Genomic DNA, 17,625 nt, shown 5'->3' on the forward strand with positions numbered 1-17,625 from the left:
GACATGATTATTGAGTAAACTTGATATCTATTCATATTAAATATAAAATACTATATAAACATGTATTAAGAGATAGATTGAACTTTACAGACTTTCTTCTGTAACCAAAGAAATAGATGCTAGAGGTAGTTTATATCATATTAAAGTATGTTCAATTTAGAATAACAATCTCCTTATATTTTAACACGACATGTTCAATTATAAGTTTGAATTCAAAATATAAATATATTATGACCACTAAATAATCAATTGTACATGTCATATTAAAACATGATTTGTCAGAATATTAGTCATTAGATGGTGAAATGGCCACAAACATTTGTAGTTAACTATGTTGAATGTTTTTCTTCACATGTATTCAGGCATTTATAGCAGCACTTAGATATCTATCATAAAATGTGGGATATGTTTGACAAATAGAAACTATTTATAGAAAGAAAATCAATGGGAGAAGGTAATTAATTCGACAATTGAAATTGTGAATAACGTCATATCTTGTATCACGTGTTTTTTTTATAATGTTATAACCGTAATCGTTACTATTCAGTGTATATTGAATAAACCCTTGAATTAACGTAATAACTTACTAGTTACGTTAGTCAGTCAGGTAGATCACACTAGGTAAGTAATGTGTGCAAGAACCTAACCAGAAATTTGTAATTAGTGGACGAAATTTGTTTCATAGTATATATATAAACAATGTGTAACATATTAAATTAACTAATTAACTTAATGTACGAAAATGTAAAATACTAAAATATACAAAAAAAAAAAAATGTGTTTGAATTCTATCTATTTTCTTAAAAAAAAAAAAAAAAATTTGACTCTCGACAGTGGAAATGAGAGGGGCATACATTATCATACATTTCTATCCATTTGTGATTTCTGATGACGTGGCCCAATGGAAATATGCCTCCCTAGTCCTGACCTTATTTCTTTCTTTTGAGCAAAGCTCCTTAATGTCTGTCTTTATCTTACGTCGATTACATCCATCCATCCATATGCTCTAATTACACAGAATGAACGAAGCATGGCTTCTTCACATCATGTGCTCCGATTTAAAAAATAATTAAGAGGCTAGTCATCCACCAAATTGCTGTTCTGTAATAAATTCCTGAATTTATTCTCGCTATTCAAAGCTTGTTCCTTTTTACCAATTCAAGGGATTTCATTTATTTGCGAGTTCAGAAGTACAACAGCAACCCATTCTCAAACTACCCATATCCCGTACAGTTGCATCTTTGTGAGAATCAGAGTAAAGTTTGTTTCTTGCTCGGGAAAATCAGAGTAAAGGTGGTTTCTTGCTTGGAAATCCGAAACATTATTTGGGATTTCTTGAAATTTTAGTGTGCGGAAACGTGTATATAGAAATAGCATATCTATGATGGCCCTTTGTACATTTCCCTTTGCTGGGCCTTTTAGCAAGGGGGTGGGTATAGATGCTCAAAAGCATACTATTTTAGACTCTCAGTGGTTGAGTGGAGCTGATCTGCAGTGCCACCTTGACTTCAAGAATAAGCAGGTCTGCAAGTATTTAATTCTTTTGTATTGAGTTGTTGATTTTAAAAAAAGAGCGATTCTTCTTGAGTTTTGAGAGTACATCCATGTGGTTGTTCTTGGACGAGGAAGTTCCCTCTTTTGTCATTTATGTTACAGATTGGCATGTCAATGATTCTGTCCTAGATTCAATGGATTGCTTAAGAGTGAAAGAATTTGCGGCTATCTTTGTTTTTTGCATGTTCTTTAGGGTGTATGAATTGAAAGGAAATAGTTGTGTTGATATTCAGCTGTCAGCCAGGCAGGAGGACTACCATTGGCATCCGCCGATTAAAATTAAAAAAAAAAATCAAATTTTATTTGGAATTCTAGTGTCAGTTCTACCCAAAATGCAATTGAGTCCCTCGAATTTAGAATTTAATCAATGGATTGAAATGAATGCTTTGTGCTATGTTTGTGTTGTAGGCAAGGAAAAAGTCTACCGTGGTCCATGGGTCATTGTCCGAACGAGGAGAATATTACTCACAGAAGCCGCAAACTCCTCTTTTGGATACTATCAATTATCCAATCCATATGAAGAATCTCTCCATAAAGGTATCACAAGTGTTTGAAACTCGAGCTATTATCTTTTATGTCAACCTTGGAATCAGCATTCATTGAATGCTATTTTTGGTGCAGGAATTGAATCAACTTGCAGATGAACTGCGATCTGATGTTATTTTCAATGTCTCAAAAACCGGGGGTCATCTTGGCTCAAGCCTTGGCGTAATTGAGCTCACTGTGGCACTGCATTATGTTTTCAATGCTCCTAAAGATAGAATACTTTGGGATGTTGGCCATCAGGTGATAGTTCATTTCCATTGAATCTTATGGTTATGTACACAGGAGTCACTTTAATCGTTGTCCATATTTTGACAGTCTAATTCTTAACGCTGTAGTCTTATCCGCACAAAATTTTGACTGGAAGAAGGGATAAGATGTCAACTTTGAGGCAAACGGATGGTCTTTCTGGCTTTACTAAACGGTCTGAAAGTGAATATGATTGCTTTGGTACTGGTCACAGCTCGACGACTATCTCAGCTGGATTAGGTATGATCTGACACCGAGATGAAAAATATAAACATACTTAATAAATCAGAAATTGTGATGTGATTTTAGTTTGGACGAGGCTTTTATTTCCTCATCAAGAACATGGAAGCTTTGTGTTCACTTGGATATCCATCAGGTTTAGCTTACTATATGTTTGAAATGACTATCGGCATTTTGTAATGATGGAGCAAATGCTTTAAGTTATTGATGGAAAGGGGAGATACTACTTAGTTACTGACGGTATACATCAACTTGTATGTATCATACATCAATAATAACTATATATACACAAATTGGGAATTTACATCTTTTTCAATTTATTTTTTATCTGCATTTCTTGACTGAGCAGGAATGGCTGTGGGAAGGGATCTAAAAGGAAGAAAGAATAACGTAGTGGCTGTGATAGGGGATGGTGCTATGACAGCAGGGCAGGCATATGAAGCAATGAACAATGCTGGCTACCTCGATTCTGATATGATTGTTATTCTTAACGACAACAAACAAGTTTCTTTACCAACTGCTAACTTAGATGGGCCGATTCCTCCTGTTGGTGCTTTGAGTAGTGCTCTGAGCCGGTTGCAGTCCAACCGGCCTCTCAGAGAACTTAGAGAAGTTGCCAAGGTTCTTATTATTCTTGGACATGTTAACTGGTAAAAAGTATCCATTTGTCCCAAGCATTTATTTTGAGTCGTTTATTTATTGTGTCTGAAATTGTCACAGGGAGTTACCAAGCAGATTGGAGGGCCCATGCATGAACTTGCGTCTAAAGTGGACGAATATGCTCGTGGTCTGATCAGTGGTTCCGGGTCGACACTGTTTGAAGAGCTTGGACTTTATTATATTGGCCCTGTTGATGGTCACAATATTGATGATATGGTGGCGATTCTTAAAGAAGTCGAGAGTACTAAAACAACTGGTCCTGTTTTGATCCATGTGGTGACTGAGAAAGGCAGGGGATATCCATATGCAGAAAAAGCTGCAGACAAGTACCATGGTATGTTAACAGCTAAAGATTTACAGAAGGTTCCATAAAAATCAATTCTTCCTTGAAGTTTTTGCTGTGCCTTATTCTCTCATGAACACAATATCTAGATCATCATTTAATGGGCTTACTACTTACAGGTGTGAACAAGTTCGATCCCGCAACAGGCAAGCAACATAAATCCAGTGCCCCGACTCAGTCGTACACGACCTACTTTGCTGAGGCCTTGATTGCCGAAGCTGAAGTAGACAAGGATATAGTTGCGATCCATGCTGCAATGGGCGGTGGTACGGGTTTGAACCTTTTCTTGCGCAGATTCCCCACAAGATGTTTCGATGTGGGAATAGCAGAACAGCATGCCGTAACTTTTGCTGCAGGTTTGGCATGTGAAGGCATCAAACCATTTTGCGCAATCTACTCTTCTTTCTTGCAAAGGGGTTATGATCAGGCAAGAAAACACCAACACCCAATATTTTGTTTTCTCATCCACCATTGCTTATTACATTTTTGAAAGGGGAATTTCTTAGGATTTGGTTCCATATCCAGGTAGTACATGATGTGGATTTGCAGAAGCTTCCTGTGAGGTTTGCAATGGACAGAGCAGGCTTGGTCGGATCAGACGGTCCCACACATTGCGGAGCATTTGACGTTGCTTTTATGGCATGTCTTCCTAACATGGTGGTCATGGCTCCATCTGATGAGGCTGAACTATTTCACATGGTGGCAACTGCGGCTGCCATAGATGACAGACCTAGCTGTTTCCGATATCCAAGAGGTAACGGAGTAGGTGTCGAGCTGCCACCAGAAAACAAAGGCATCCCCCTTGAGGTACTGAGCTACCTTTTCTTCTACTCTAATTTACATCAAAGTAGAATGGTTGACCTTGATGGAATCGTACTAGTCTCAATTTTTCTTAAGGTTGGAAAGGGCAGGATCTTGATTGAAGGGGAGAGAGTGGCTCTGCTTGGGTATGGAACAGCAGTTCGGAGCTGTTTGTCTGCAGCTGCCTTGCTAGAACCCCGTGGTGTACGGTTGACAGTTGCAGATGCTCGTTTCTGCAAGCCATTGGATCATGCTCTTATTCGCAGTTTGGCTAAATCCCATGATGTCTTAATCACTGTGGAAGAAGGGTCAATTGGTGGGTTTGGATCTCATGTAGCTCAATTTATGGCTCTCGATGGGCTTCTCGATGGCAAGTTGAAGGTAAAAATATTAACAATACAACTAGTTTTGGATCTCTTTCAAGAAACGTGCTTCCTCTGGACTAACAAACACTTAGTCAGGTCGGAGATAATCTCAATTTGTCGGATCATTGAATTACCAGAAGGTTTTGAAGAATCACCTAAGACTTTGACTGTGACAGAACCAGATCTTTGAACAGTCTGGGGTGGGGGGGTTACGTGATGTTCATAATATGCAATTAAGATTGGTACAAGGTGCCTAAACTATTTGGCTATGGGGGAGTGACTCAACACTATTTTGACCTCGCTAGTTCCGTCCAACTAAGACAAATTAAATTGGATTTAAGAATTCTGGAGAGGTGGGTACAAGGAGAAGGTAAGGTGGGGAAAATTCGATGAATTTTAGGGTGAATCTAGCCGTTCTTAAAAAATCACAAATAAAACTTCAAATTTTTTGTCGGGTTGTGTCCTAATTCTGCCCCTTGGTTTTCGTTGAACTAGACATAAAACTCGACGTGCATTTGCATTCACATTCATTATACGTTTTACTTGCAAACATCCTGCATAGGCCATCTAACACTGTCAAAATGATAGCTTAGTCGAAAATAATGAAACGAGATAGATAACTAATTCACATGTGTGTAATTTGATATTCTGCAGTGGAGGCCTCTGGTTCTTCCAGATCGTTACATTGACCATGGATCCCCAGCCGACCAGCTAATGGAGGCCGGTTTGACGCCATCCCACATAGCTGCAACAGTCTTTAACATGCTTGGGAAAGCTAGGGAGGCTTTGGAGATCATGTCCTAGGAAGATATGTGCATTGTAGAAAGTGAAATATTTCTGAATTTTGTTTATAAATGCGTCATTTAGTGTTAGATTGAAATTGATTTTTTTGTATAATCAGATTTAACTAAACTTTGGTAGTGAAACGATTGAGATTTCTTGCAGCGACCGAAGCTTTCAAAGTCACTGTCCTTGCTTTTCCTTTGCATGGATTGTTGCGGTGTACGTGTCGTTTTCTTTGAATCCAATTTTAAGGCATACCTTGGCTTATTTTAGGACAATATATTACAATTTTTTTTAAAAAAATATGTAGAAATTTGAATATTTTTTTAGTGGGTTTATTCTGCAGCCTTTCGCAAAGCTTCTATATTTCACCAAGTAGATTTTTTTTTTTTTTAAAAAAAAAAAACAGAAGCTGTAAAAACCTTCAGCACTTGAACAAACGCCATGCAAATGCATCAAGTTTCAAGCCGATTACAATGAAAGTTCAAATTCATAGAATTCCAGATCTGAGCTTAACAAAACACTGAAACAAACACAAATGATCATATTCGTAAAATGATCCTATTTGACTTTAGGGTTCACAACACGACAGTTCTTCCGAATTTCACCAGCATTTTCCCCGACCAGCACTTGAATCCCCCCCATTTTCACCATCGAAGCCGCAAACTGATCGAAAAAATTCCTCGTAGACTGGAATCTTTTGACGATTCCTGCTGAAGTTGGGTTGGTTAGAAGTGCTGCATCGGATTGGAAAAGGCCCATGCTTTGATTGACAGCGATGAAATAGTGTGAGTCGAAAGAGAGGACGCTGTTAGGATCCATGTCCACGACTGTGGCGGGGTTGGCCGGATTGGGGCACTTTGTCTTCAAGAAAGCCGCGTAGTTTGGGTCGAGTGAAGGGTCAGTATCGCCTTTCCCCGTGAAGTTGAAGAGCCTCCGAGAGAAGGCTCCGCAATGGGCTACTCCGATGGTGTGTGCACCTGCCATTTTGTTTTGAAATCTCAAGAAATTAACTGGATATATATTATAAAATGATTATTAGCAGTTTTCTTTTAAATATTCTACAGTCAAATGAGTGATATTTTGGAAAATAGATCATGTCAACCATTTTTTTAAAAAAAATGATCTTCTAAGTATATTTGAAATACACTGCATAAGATCATTTTTAAAAAATAATGATTGACTAGAGTTAGATAATAAAATATCCCGTCAAATGATAATCGTGTGCGCGATATATATGCATGATCCCATTACTTACCTGATAAAGCAACGAGATCGTTGATGTCTAAACCTTTATTTGCGAATATATTTTGAAGTGTGGGAAAGTCCGAAAACGGTGAAGGCAAGTTGCCCGCAACATCTGATAAAAGAGAAACCCTGCCATCTTTTCTACCCGTGAGAACATTCCACATTGACCTTCCAAACTGCAAATAAATTGTACAAAACTAAGTGTTGAAACCAAGACGTTGTTTGGAATGCATGTTAAATATAAATATAATTTTTTTAAAAGAAAAAAAAAAGAATTTACAGGCAAAGAAACAGCATCACGAGCAGCTAAAGCAAGAATATCAGCGCAAGAAACAATTCCGGGCGGGCAAGACTGCTCTATTTGAGTCTTGATATCATCAATAACTTCAAATCCGCCCAATGTGAGATTCGGCCTCGCGTTCTTTTCAGATTGATTCGTCCCTACCGTGTCCAGTAGTATCGATGCATCGCACCCCTGTACATACCCGAAGAACACGACAACATGCAACATTAGTACATGCATATTCATATTCATGATGTGGAGATACGATTCATGTTTGTTGTACAATAGCGTGCATGCTGCACGCATGTTGGCATAAAGTCGATATCTATATTAAGATAAATGTGTTGTTATACGTGGTGTGAATAGTATACCCTAACAAAGCAATCATGATAATGCACACGAAGCAATTTAGCAGCCAATGTAGGGTCTTTTCCCACTCTGTTCCAAGTGATTCGCCTCACGATCTGCTCGGCCTGTGGGCACAGAGTGGTTCCGTAGAAATTCGGTATCAAACGTGCTGCTTTCGCCGGACCCTTACCGGATCCAGCAGCCTCCACCGAAACTAGCGACAACAAGATAATAAAATTAATTGCAAATCTCATTTTCATGATCACAAATAAGCAATAAGTTAGTAAAGCAAATACACAAATGTTTTTGAAATGTTGGAGGTACATGAAAATGAAATCCCGGACACCCTTTTTATAGGCAACAAGATTTACGAATTAGTGAATAAAAAGTTGGACCAGATAGATAGCGCAACTAGCCGCAATTGGTGGGTCGTGTAGAAGACATTGTTTATTTTCCCAAAGTAGGGTACCAATATTCAAACTTATATTATCATATTAAAAAAAATTATATTTTCAACTTATATTATCGTATTAAAAAAAATTATATTTTCAAGTGNTTTTTTTTTTTTTTTTTTTGGCTTTTGGGTCTTTCTGCGAAAATGATAGAATCATACGAAGTATCATGTCAACGGTTACTAGGGAAATGATGAAAGTTAATGGTTCCAGGATTTGGATCCTCTACTGTGGTTGAAAACACAACACTATATCAGAGGATCCAAATCCGTGTTTCCACAGTTTAAAAAAGGTATTTGACAACTTGGACGTTTTATTATACGTAAAAATTTATATGCGATTGTCTGTTTTTTTTTTTTGTGAAACAGATTTAACTTGACTCAATTCATGAAAAAATATTATTTTTATACTAAAATTATTATTTTTACTTTAAGTATGGATCTGTTTGACCAGTCTCACAGAAATAGATCTGTGAAACATCTCAAAAGATAACTACTTATCTATATTATTATATTAAAAACGTGGTCATCATATTAACTACTTTAGAAGTCACCAAAATATTTAATTCCATAATTATCTTTTTTACCCCATTAAAAACCTCCTCAAGTCACCCTATATTTTACATAGAAAAAATCTAAACAAAACTTTTTTTTTAAAATCGAGCAACTCTTCTACATTGAAAATAATTTCGTGTTAATTGTTTAGTATTATTTGATCAAATAAAAAATAATAATAAGATATGCCGCACCGTTGTGCATCTTTTACTAGTTATTATAATAATCTTAACACACTTTATCATTAAATTATAATTTTTACAAATCTGATTACTCTCAAATTAAATTAAACAAATCATTTAGCACATTTTTATATTTTCAATTGAATCTTTTCCCAAAATATCAAAATTTAAAGGACAATGTGAATTAAAATAAATTATTAAAAGGATTATTAATAAAATGAGTTTTCATTGTCTTAACTTTTTACGGTATAGATAGATATAAACGGGTATATATTTTTATTCTTTAATCAATAGTAAATACTTTTGAAATAGAATTAAACAGCATCGTAGGTACCATCAAATTCATTGAAAATAAAAATTTTTTGTGATCAAATATATTTAAAAATAATAAATTTGAATACAATATGAAAACATTAATATAGAATAAATATTTAAGAATATGTCTATTATTGACAGACGAATGGTGGATTCTCCGATTTTTGTTGTGGTTGGTAGGGATGACAATGAGTAGGGTATGGGTCGGATTTCATACATCCATCCCATGCATACCCATTTATTAAATTCATCCCCATACCCATCGGGTATTGAATTTCATCCTCATCCACATACCCATACCCATCGGATTATCGGATACTCATACCCTACCCAAATACCCAATTATCATATACAATTGAATTTTTTCAAATTTAAATTGTTTCGATGAAGTTATGAATATTTAAAAAATTATTTGAATGAACAATAAGAAAAATTATTCACGCTTTATAATAAGTGTGTGAGTGTGTGTGTATATATATATATGTAATGAAGTTTTATATATTTTCTTCTCTTTTAATATACAAGGCATTCTTTTTTTTATTTTTCAAATTTATGATTATATGTATTGAAAACTCCGAAAATCGGTGGATTGACTGATGAATCTTTAATATAAATAAATATAATTACTATATATATATAGATACATATATACATACATATATATATTTATATATATTAATTTAAACGGGTATTCGAGTCGGGTGTGGGTCGGATTATATCAAACTCGCCTCCATACCCGAACCCGAAAATCCCCATACCCAATTACCCAATTATTTAATCGGGTCTAAAAATCCCTCCATACCCTCTTCTATTCGGGTAGGGTATCGGATCCTCCAACGGGTTCGGAGGAAATTACCATCCCTAGTGGTTGGAAAAAGCTGAAAACTCGTAATGAAGTAAAACGCCCTGAAAATATTGTATTTCTAAACATTTTTGTTTAAAATAATGTTATAATTTACAATGATTTATTTTTCTCATTTAATTTAAGAGCTTAATCATTAATAAAATAACAAAAATTTATGTGATACTGTTTTACGAGTTAATTTTGTGTAATGTTTGATTTACTATACAATCTACGTAAGATATTTGAACCACATCGTGTTTGTTATTAACAAATATTATATGTGTTCAAGTCAACTTTTAAAAAAAAACTGACCTTTTTAACACCAAAAAAAAGTGACCATTTCAAATCTATCTTCGCAACATGCATGAAACGAAATTTAAAAAATAACACTTTAAGGGGGCGTTTGGTTCATGGAATTAGGTGGGTTTATGATTGTTAAACCAACCTAGTCAAGCGTTTGGTACGATTTTTATTTAACCAACTCAATCCCTCATATAAATGATTAGGTTGTATAAGGTGTGATAAAATAATCACTCCTCACCTCCTATGATTATTTATCAAACTTTTAATACATCCTATTTTTCCAATTTTACCATTCTCTTATATCCAAACTCACCGCCACGACCGACCACCGGCTGACCACCGCCACTGTCGGCCGACCCCGCCGTCGGACGACGGTTGCCGCCGCATACTGCCGGCCGACCGCCGGAATACCGCAGCCGTCGCAGGTCGACCGCCGCCGTCGATCGACCACCTCCGGCCGGCCGCCGCCGCCGTCGGTCGACCACCACACCGTCACCGTCGCCGGAGTAAAGGAGGAAAAAACAAAAAGAGAAGGGCAATTTTGTCATTTCATCAAAAAATTCAAAATTATCTCACACTTAAAAATCATACCAAACATAATACAATTTTACGTTATATATTACATTTCTATCACAATCATTTCTTTTATCATTTACATACTAATAATTAGTTTATTTTATCCTCCAAACCAAACGTAGCCTAATAGTGTGTTTGGATGTATAAAAAATAGATTTGAAATTGGAATTCCATTTGCCGTTGGTTAAAATTTAAAGAGTAGGTCTCTTATGAGACGGTCTCACGAATCTTTATCTGTGAGACGGGTCAACCCTACCGATATTCACAATAAAAATTAATACTTTTAGCATAAAAAAATAATAATTTTTGATGGTTGACCCAAATAAGAGATCTGTCTCACAAAATATAACCTGAGAGACCGTCTCACACAAGTTTTTGCCAAATTTAAAATATAATTTGAAAATTTAAAAATAATATTTCTTATATTAAAAAATTTTGTGTTGCTTATTTTTAAATTTCTTTTTTATTAATAATATTTATATGAATACTCGTATTTTTTATGGAAAAAAAATATATTTTTAGCATATAACAAATATTTTTTTTAGCCCAACCAAACGGAACCTTGTGTTTTTGTTTTTTCCGTTGACTGTATCAAGTCAAAAATATTAAATAACCACGTGTTGACTCAAGCGTAGAGTATGCAGAAAAATAGGAAGAAATTCCTTAGTTCGATAAAGATTGAAATATTTTAATTTTAAAAAAAAAAACTCACTCGATATGGTGAACTATATAATAATAGGATAAAAATAATTGTATTGACCCAAGTTAAGTTTTTAATAAAGTATCACTTAAATATGATTAAGATGTTATTAGTTAAGCACTTAGCTTTAAAGTATTTAATCATCAATCAACCAGTTTGGAGCTATAGGTCATTTTGGAACTTCCAAAGTTTAGATCAGTCTTTCGAACCTACACACCAGCAAGACAGTAACGCGTCAAACGAGCATCGACGCGTAACATTTCGAACCTTTAGAACCTTGAATTGGACCTTCCGATCTCCATCTTCCGATGAGGTATCAAGACAAGCATAACACATGCAGAAGTTGGTTCGAAGCTTCCGAACTTTCGCTTATAAACAAGTCATCCAAAATTCATTTCAAGTTAATCATTTAAATATACTCTCTTGAATTTATCTTGTTTTCGTAGCATTTCACCCTCTCAAGTTTTACTAACATGATATATATTTTTCAAGAAAATTGATTGTAGTCTTTTTGTGATTTGAAAGTGAATTTAGTAATCTAATCCTTAAATTAGAAGCACTATTTCAGAGTGTCCGAAAAAAATACAATAAATATTATGTTTTTATTTTTCTCATATATATTGAAATTAATAACCATACAAATTGTTGATTTTTTTTTACGAGAAAAATGCATTCATTCAATAACAGATTGGTAAAGGTACAGATTCATAAGGGCACCAATACACATTGGTGTTTCTGACCAAACGCAAGGACTAGTGTAAAAACGAGAATGCTTAGCTAACACATGTGCAATCTCGTTTGCTTGTCTACGTGTAAAATGAACCGAAAAGCCTGAGTTTGTAGCTACTATGTCTCTACATCTACCCATTATGCCTCCAAACTCTGTTATGTCGGCAACTGATTCCGTCATAGCATTGTATACTGTTAGCGCGTCCACTTCAAAGAGAACCTTTGGATAGTTCGAGTTGCGGATCCAAGACAGAGCTTCCAGCAATCCTATTGCTTCTCCTTCTCTAACACAACAGAGTCCTTTGATCAAGTTAGTTCTGGCCATAAGAAATCTTCCCTCTTCATTTCGCACCACCATACTTATCCCAGCAGATTTTATGTCATCAAAAAAGGCTGCGTCAATATTACATTTAACAGTACCACTAGGGGGTGGTGTCCAACTACCATACTGTTTCCTTGTGCTTGCGTCATGTATTTCTTTGTTGCTCTTTGCTAGTGATATACAGTCGTAAAGAAAACTCACAGCTGTGACTACCATTCTAATTGGGGTATCTAGGTGGTTGGTCCATAATGCGGAATTCCTTTGTTTCCAGATAGCCCATAGGATAGTTACGAACTTTCTCAAGTCTGCTCCGCTAAGGTCTTGGATGATCTTGAATAACCACTGTGTGAAGCTTTCTGCTACTTCGACTTGGGTTTCCACTACCTGATTCAGCTTCGCATTGGCCAACATTCTCTTGCGTATGGGCAGGTAATAAACGTATGCCATGAAGTCTCCATGTCCTTGTTGCACAACACGCATAAAGCTGACACTTGAATTCCTCGTTTCTGCAGGTTAATGCGATTAGGAAGGCACTTTCTACAAGCCCGACAGAGGAAGCTTTTAATCTTTGGAGGGACGTCCACCTTCCAGATGGCCTTCCAGTTGCCTTGTATTTTTCTTGATTCAAGATTCACAATTGATTTTAAAAGTTCATATAAACAACATTTTTTCCTTGAATTTTAGCGTTAAGCAACTGATACTTTTGTTATGGAGAAACTGATTCCTTGATCTATAGGCAAAATTTATTACAAAATTTCCAAAATATTAATGTTTTTGTTTGATTGACAGGAATAAAAAACGACGTAGTTTCTACTAATTTCAATCTTCTACTTTGTATTTTTATTAGTCTTCTCTCTCATTTTCGAAATCATTCAACTATTTTTATTTTTATAATCAAATTATTAGTCGTTTATATAAAATTATTGAATATAAATCATAGTATATATATCATGTTTGTTTTTTAACTCATAATCCTTTCTTTCAAATCCGAAAGCTAAATTTCATTTTTCATTTGTCTCAAATATATAGTCAGTATTTAATAACGGTAAAGTAGAAAATTTCTAGGTGAAATTTTTTAATATATATATATATATATATAAATAAACAGAAATAGGCAGGCCTGTCCGGATTGATTGTTGGGCTCGGCTGATTAAAGAGGGCCATTCAGAGGCCTGTTTAGCATATTGGGCCTCTGGAACATTAGAATTTCGGTTGACGATTATTCAGTATATACTTCTACTAAACCCTTGTTTGAAACCTGAATCGCAAGTACTATTACATTGCAGCACAATCAATCCAAACCCTAAATGAATAGTGATTGATATTTTAATTTTTGGGAGATTACATATTCTTTTGCTAATGCCACGGTAAGTCGATATTAGCTCATTTCTCCGTAAATCCATTTTTGTTTGGTTTTGCATGTGAATTTTTTGGTTTCAACTGATGGGAATGGCGTGTGGTTGCAGGTACTATTGCGATTACTGCGACACTTATTTGACGCATGATTCTGTGAGAGTTCACTTTTCGCATTTTTACTTTTGATTTTACTTTGATTTAGTTAAGTTTTAACAATTCAAGAATGAATTACGATTCTTTTTTTAAAAAAAAATGTAAATGCAAGAATTATGATTGTGACTGATAGTTAATTTGTCAGTTTACCTGTTTGAATGTGGAGGTATTTGTTGTTATGTTTGTCTTGATTTTTTTGATAAAGAATGTTTATTTTTTGTTAATTAGATTATATGTTAATATGAGACTTTGCCGTGCTGGAATGTGATTTCGCAAAAATTAAATGCCTTAATTTTGATGAATTCAGAGATATGGTGAGCAAAATGATTTAACAGGACTTGTTCAGTTTACCTAGAGTAATGATCGGGTGCTTGACAAAACAACTCCGGAAAGCTTTATAGTTGTTGCTCTGAGAGTCCTTGGGTCCTAGCTTGAACTATTTTAGAGTGGGATCTTCTAGATGTTTAGTTACCTTGCATGAATAATCCCACTTTCTTGACAGGGTAATAGATATGGCCTTCTCACATTTTCTTTAATCTTAGGATTAATTGAAGCATTGGATATGTCAGAATAAAATCCACTTGTCATACTTATGTCTGCATCCAACTTGTAATACTTTGGTGTCATGGTGTGAATTGCTATATTTGGTCTTACATGAATGAGTCACCCGGTGTTAAACAGGTGAGAGCTTGCTATTTGTGAGGCAGATTTTCTGTTACTCTCACTTCAGCGTGTAAAGCAGAATGACATAGCTAATATCTCAAAGTTTCTGCCAACAACAGTGACTTATAACTTCCATGGATATAGTACCATTGAGGCATTGGCATTTCCCTCCACGTCATTGAAATCTTTTCTCAAATGCTCTATGATAAATGATACTACATAATGGATCGTATTATCTGTTGGGCAGGTATCTGTTTGAATATTGGTAAATTCCATGCCCACTGGCAAGTACTAAGAAATAAGACATTGAATCTACTTGTCTAAACTTGCTTAATGGAATCAATATTTCAGTTTGTGTCGTTGCCATGCACAATATTTTCACATTCATATCGCCAAGAGGACATATTCTGACATTTTTTAACTCTCTCAGCCTTCCGTAAGAAAGCAGCACAATGCTGGTTACAAACACAAGGTAAAGATACAAAAAATTGAAGTAGTGGACCGTTGATTCAGAAATCTATTTGAATATTTAACAAGTGATGCTGAATGCTTATTGGTATGCAGGCAAATATAAGGGCTTATTACCAAAAGTTTGAGGAGCAGCAAACACAGATCCTGATCGATCAAAAGATCAAGGAGCATCTTGGGCAGACAGCAGTTTACCAACAGATTGGTACGGCTTATCATCAACATCTTGCTGCTTTCCCAGGGGGACGGCCACGAGTTCCTATGCTACCCCCATCTATGTTGCCTATTCCAGGAGTGGTTGCCCCACATTCCACTTTGGGTGTCAGGCCTCCAGTTCTTTCAACACCTTTTCCAGTTGCCTCTGGTACGCAGGCAGCGGACGATACCTTTTTGCATGCTTTTTGTACTAAAACATGACACGAGGAAGTCTGAGTCTAATCATATTCAATGACCGGGTAATGAATTTCAGGTTATGCAGCTACACAAATGGGAGCACCAGTAAATATGCAGCCTCCATCCGCTTCATCCTTCCCCTTACCACCCAATGGGGTACCAATACTTCCAACTCTGATTGCGCCTTCACCAATGTCAGGAGCAGGGCCTCCCCCGAGCTCAAATGGTGTGCAATCTGCTACTACACAATCAGCATACGAGGTTAATCCCTCTGGAACTGCAGCTGGTGTTGGTACACGTCCTACTGGAGTATATTCTTATGCACAAGACTCCCAAAGGAGTAATTGATATAATGATGGATTGTAAATGGTGTGCGCGTACCCACCTGTAATCTTGCATAACAAAGAAATATATCTTTGGTCGGGCAACTTTTCCTGCAAAATGTATACATCATTATGATTGCTCCGGCAAAGAATCTGTTTTTCAGCTATGGTTTCATTCGAAAAGTGGGAGGTGAAAGACTATAGACAAAAGAATATGCATGTCATGTGCGAACGTAAATCAGGCTTGTCATCCTCCTGCGTATTCTTTTGCTTTTCCTGACGGGGTTCAAGAGAGTGTGATGCATCACCTTACCCCGAGCCCAGAAATATGTAGATTTTATGCCCAGCGATAAATCATGAATTTTAAATTCAAATCGATTTTTTAATCATGTTTGTCACGATCCATTGCATCTTGAATTCTTGACTAGTAATGTAAATGTTCTTACGTCGCATATAACACAGTGGCGTGAGTGGCTTGTTAGGCTAGGTGTATTGAGCCATAATATTGTTAAAACTGTGGTGTATGATCATATCTGGTCTAGTATCACAGTAAATACGCTTTATACATTGTGGACAAACCAAATTTAACATAATGATAATAAAGATTTGTATCACATAACAATTCACACTATGTAAAAATAAAGATTTATTCGATCCTACCTTTGGGCATTATCATTTATATCAAGGGTTGTGATAGAATTTTCATCCATATTTATTATATTCATCTTCATCCACATCGGATATTCAATTGCATCATCATCTTCATAACCGTCAGATGATTGGATATTCATACACTACCCAAATGTCATAGTTACTACATATAATTGTATTTTCTTAAATATGAATTATTTCGACTAAATTGTGAATATTTACTAAATTGTTGAGAACAATAAAGAAAAATTATACAAAAATTAGCTAATTAAACATTATAGAAAATATTCTTTAACATTTGCATTCATCCCCATACCCGAAGATCCTAATACTTGATTACCAATTTATTTAATCGGGTAAAAAAATCTCTTTCATATCTTTCTACATTTGAATCGGATATCGATTCTGAAGAAATTGTCATCTAGATGAACGGTTGGGATAGGTCCCCGTTAGACCGATGGAAGGGTTTTGTTAAACATTAACATTTTAACTTAAATTTCTTTTTCGTTTTTCAAGTAGATAAAATTTATGGAAAATTTGAATTGAGAAAATATATTTTTAAAAAAGTTTTTTTTTTTCCAATTTAATCCACCAAAATCATTCAGTCGCATATTTACCCAAAAAATGAAATGTTTAATTAACTTTTATCAATTTGGTTGCCTGAAGAATTTATGTTGCGAATTTCAAATCCGTCCATTTATTAACTTTATGAAATGATTCATTTGTTAATTTATGGAAAGGTATATGTACGTCATTTCAAATTCATTCTTCAAATTCTTGTCCAAATCCGACTACTCCATCTAATCAAAAATTTTCAGCGCAAGCTTAATTTTAAGCGAATTGAATTTGATAAGTTGTAAAATGGGCGTTTTCAAGTTCCCATATTTCTGTTCACAGCCTTGATGAGGGCACGATTTAAAATCATACGAATGCTTGAACAATTGGTTGCATGAAACTTGCCAAACATTTCGATGCACATGAATGAATGATCGGCTATCGCATAACCGAATCATAGTTTACTCAAGAACATGATTTTTGTTTTTTTGTTTTTTTTTTATCGAACCTCCTATCACGAGCCATAAAAATGGGTTAAGCATGTCTCGTCCCAAATAAACAGATTGGGTTGGCAATTTCCCCACCACCATCCCCGTCAAATGGCAGGTTGACCGACAGTTCCGGCCAGTCAGCCTGTTTATATGATTCAGATTTCTCTGGAAAAGATGA

The 17,625-nt window shown here is 35.5% G+C and overlaps 4 protein-coding genes across 4 annotated transcripts; 2 read left to right on the plus strand and 2 right to left on the minus strand.

Moving 5' to 3' along the window:
• Nucleotides 1-972: 972 nt before the first annotated feature.
• Nucleotides 973-5,699, plus strand: LOC140987545 (probable 1-deoxy-D-xylulose-5-phosphate synthase, chloroplastic). The gene is made up of 10 exons (XM_073456087.1): nucleotides 973-1,522; nucleotides 1,963-2,091; nucleotides 2,176-2,340; nucleotides 2,436-2,586; nucleotides 2,936-3,207; nucleotides 3,307-3,580; nucleotides 3,709-4,016; nucleotides 4,115-4,396; nucleotides 4,487-4,771; nucleotides 5,410-5,699. Exons 1-10 carry the CDS (start codon nucleotides 1,382-1,384, stop codon nucleotides 5,557-5,559), a joined length of 2,157 nt encoding a protein of 718 aa, XP_073312188.1. The 5' UTR covers nucleotides 973-1,381; the 3' UTR covers nucleotides 5,560-5,699.
• Nucleotides 5,700-5,951: 252 nt separating this feature from the next.
• On the minus strand, nucleotides 5,952-7,703 carry LOC140988881 (peroxidase 24). The gene is made up of 4 exons (XM_073457961.1): nucleotides 7,441-7,703; nucleotides 7,067-7,261; nucleotides 6,797-6,962; nucleotides 5,952-6,518 (listed from the first exon to the last, which is right to left on the minus strand). Exons 1-4 carry the CDS (start codon nucleotides 7,675-7,677, stop codon nucleotides 6,100-6,102), a joined length of 1,017 nt encoding a protein of 338 aa, XP_073314062.1. The 5' UTR covers nucleotides 7,678-7,703; the 3' UTR covers nucleotides 5,952-6,099.
• A 4,313-nt stretch (nucleotides 7,704-12,016) lies between these two features.
• On the minus strand, nucleotides 12,017-12,874 carry LOC140988472 (uncharacterized). The gene has a single exon (XM_073457481.1). The coding sequence runs from the start codon at nucleotides 12,872-12,874 to the stop codon at nucleotides 12,017-12,019; it is 858 nt and encodes a 285-aa protein (XP_073313582.1).
• A 749-nt stretch (nucleotides 12,875-13,623) lies between these two features.
• On the plus strand, nucleotides 13,624-16,148 carry LOC140987365 (U1 small nuclear ribonucleoprotein C-like). The gene is made up of 5 exons (XM_073455832.1): nucleotides 13,624-13,761; nucleotides 13,861-13,903; nucleotides 14,997-15,038; nucleotides 15,131-15,398; nucleotides 15,504-16,148. The coding sequence occupies exons 1-5, from the start codon at nucleotides 13,754-13,756 to the stop codon at nucleotides 15,773-15,775; spliced, it is 633 nt and encodes a 210-aa protein (XP_073311933.1). The 5' UTR covers nucleotides 13,624-13,753; the 3' UTR covers nucleotides 15,776-16,148.
• Nucleotides 16,149-17,625: the final 1,477 nt, after the last annotated feature.

This window comes from Primulina huaijiensis, chromosome 11 (genome assembly GCF_012295235.1).
Source record: "Primulina huaijiensis isolate GDHJ02 chromosome 11, ASM1229523v2, whole genome shotgun sequence".
In the NCBI taxonomy this organism is placed as follows: Eukaryota; Viridiplantae; Streptophyta; class Magnoliopsida; order Lamiales; family Gesneriaceae; genus Primulina; species Primulina huaijiensis.

Excerpts from the sequence above, each read along its gene's own strand:
- LOC140988472 (XM_073457481.1), bottom strand. The coding sequence starts at position 12,874 with ATGCGTGTTGTGCAACAAGGACATGGAGACTTCATGGCATACGTTTAT.
- LOC140988881 (XM_073457961.1), bottom strand. The coding sequence starts at position 7,677 with ATGAAAATGAGATTTGCAATTAATTTTATTATCTTGTTGTCGCTAGTT. Across the intron at positions 7,262-7,440 it reads ATCATGATTGCTTTGTTAGG|GGGTGCGATGCATCGATACT; the intron begins GTATACTATTCA and ends GGGTATGTACAG. Across the intron at positions 6,519-6,796 it reads CGATCTCGTTGCTTTATCAG|GTGCACACACCATCGGAGTA; the intron begins GTAAGTAATGGG and ends ACAAAATGGCAG.
- LOC140987365 (XM_073455832.1), top strand. Across the intron at positions 13,904-14,996 it reads CTTATTTGACGCATGATTCT|CCTTCCGTAAGAAAGCAGCA; the intron begins GTGAGAGTTCAC and ends TAACTCTCTCAG. Across the intron at positions 15,039-15,130 it reads ATGCTGGTTACAAACACAAG|GCAAATATAAGGGCTTATTA; the intron begins GTAAAGATACAA and ends ATTGGTATGCAG.
- LOC140987545 (XM_073456087.1), top strand. The coding sequence starts at position 1,382 with ATGATGGCCCTTTGTACATTTCCCTTTGCTGGGCCTTTTAGCAAGGGG. Across the intron at positions 2,587-2,935 it reads GACTATCTCAGCTGGATTAG|GAATGGCTGTGGGAAGGGAT; the intron begins GTATGATCTGAC and ends TTGACTGAGCAG. Across the intron at positions 3,581-3,708 it reads AGCTGCAGACAAGTACCATG|GTGTGAACAAGTTCGATCCC; the intron begins GTATGTTAACAG and ends TACTACTTACAG.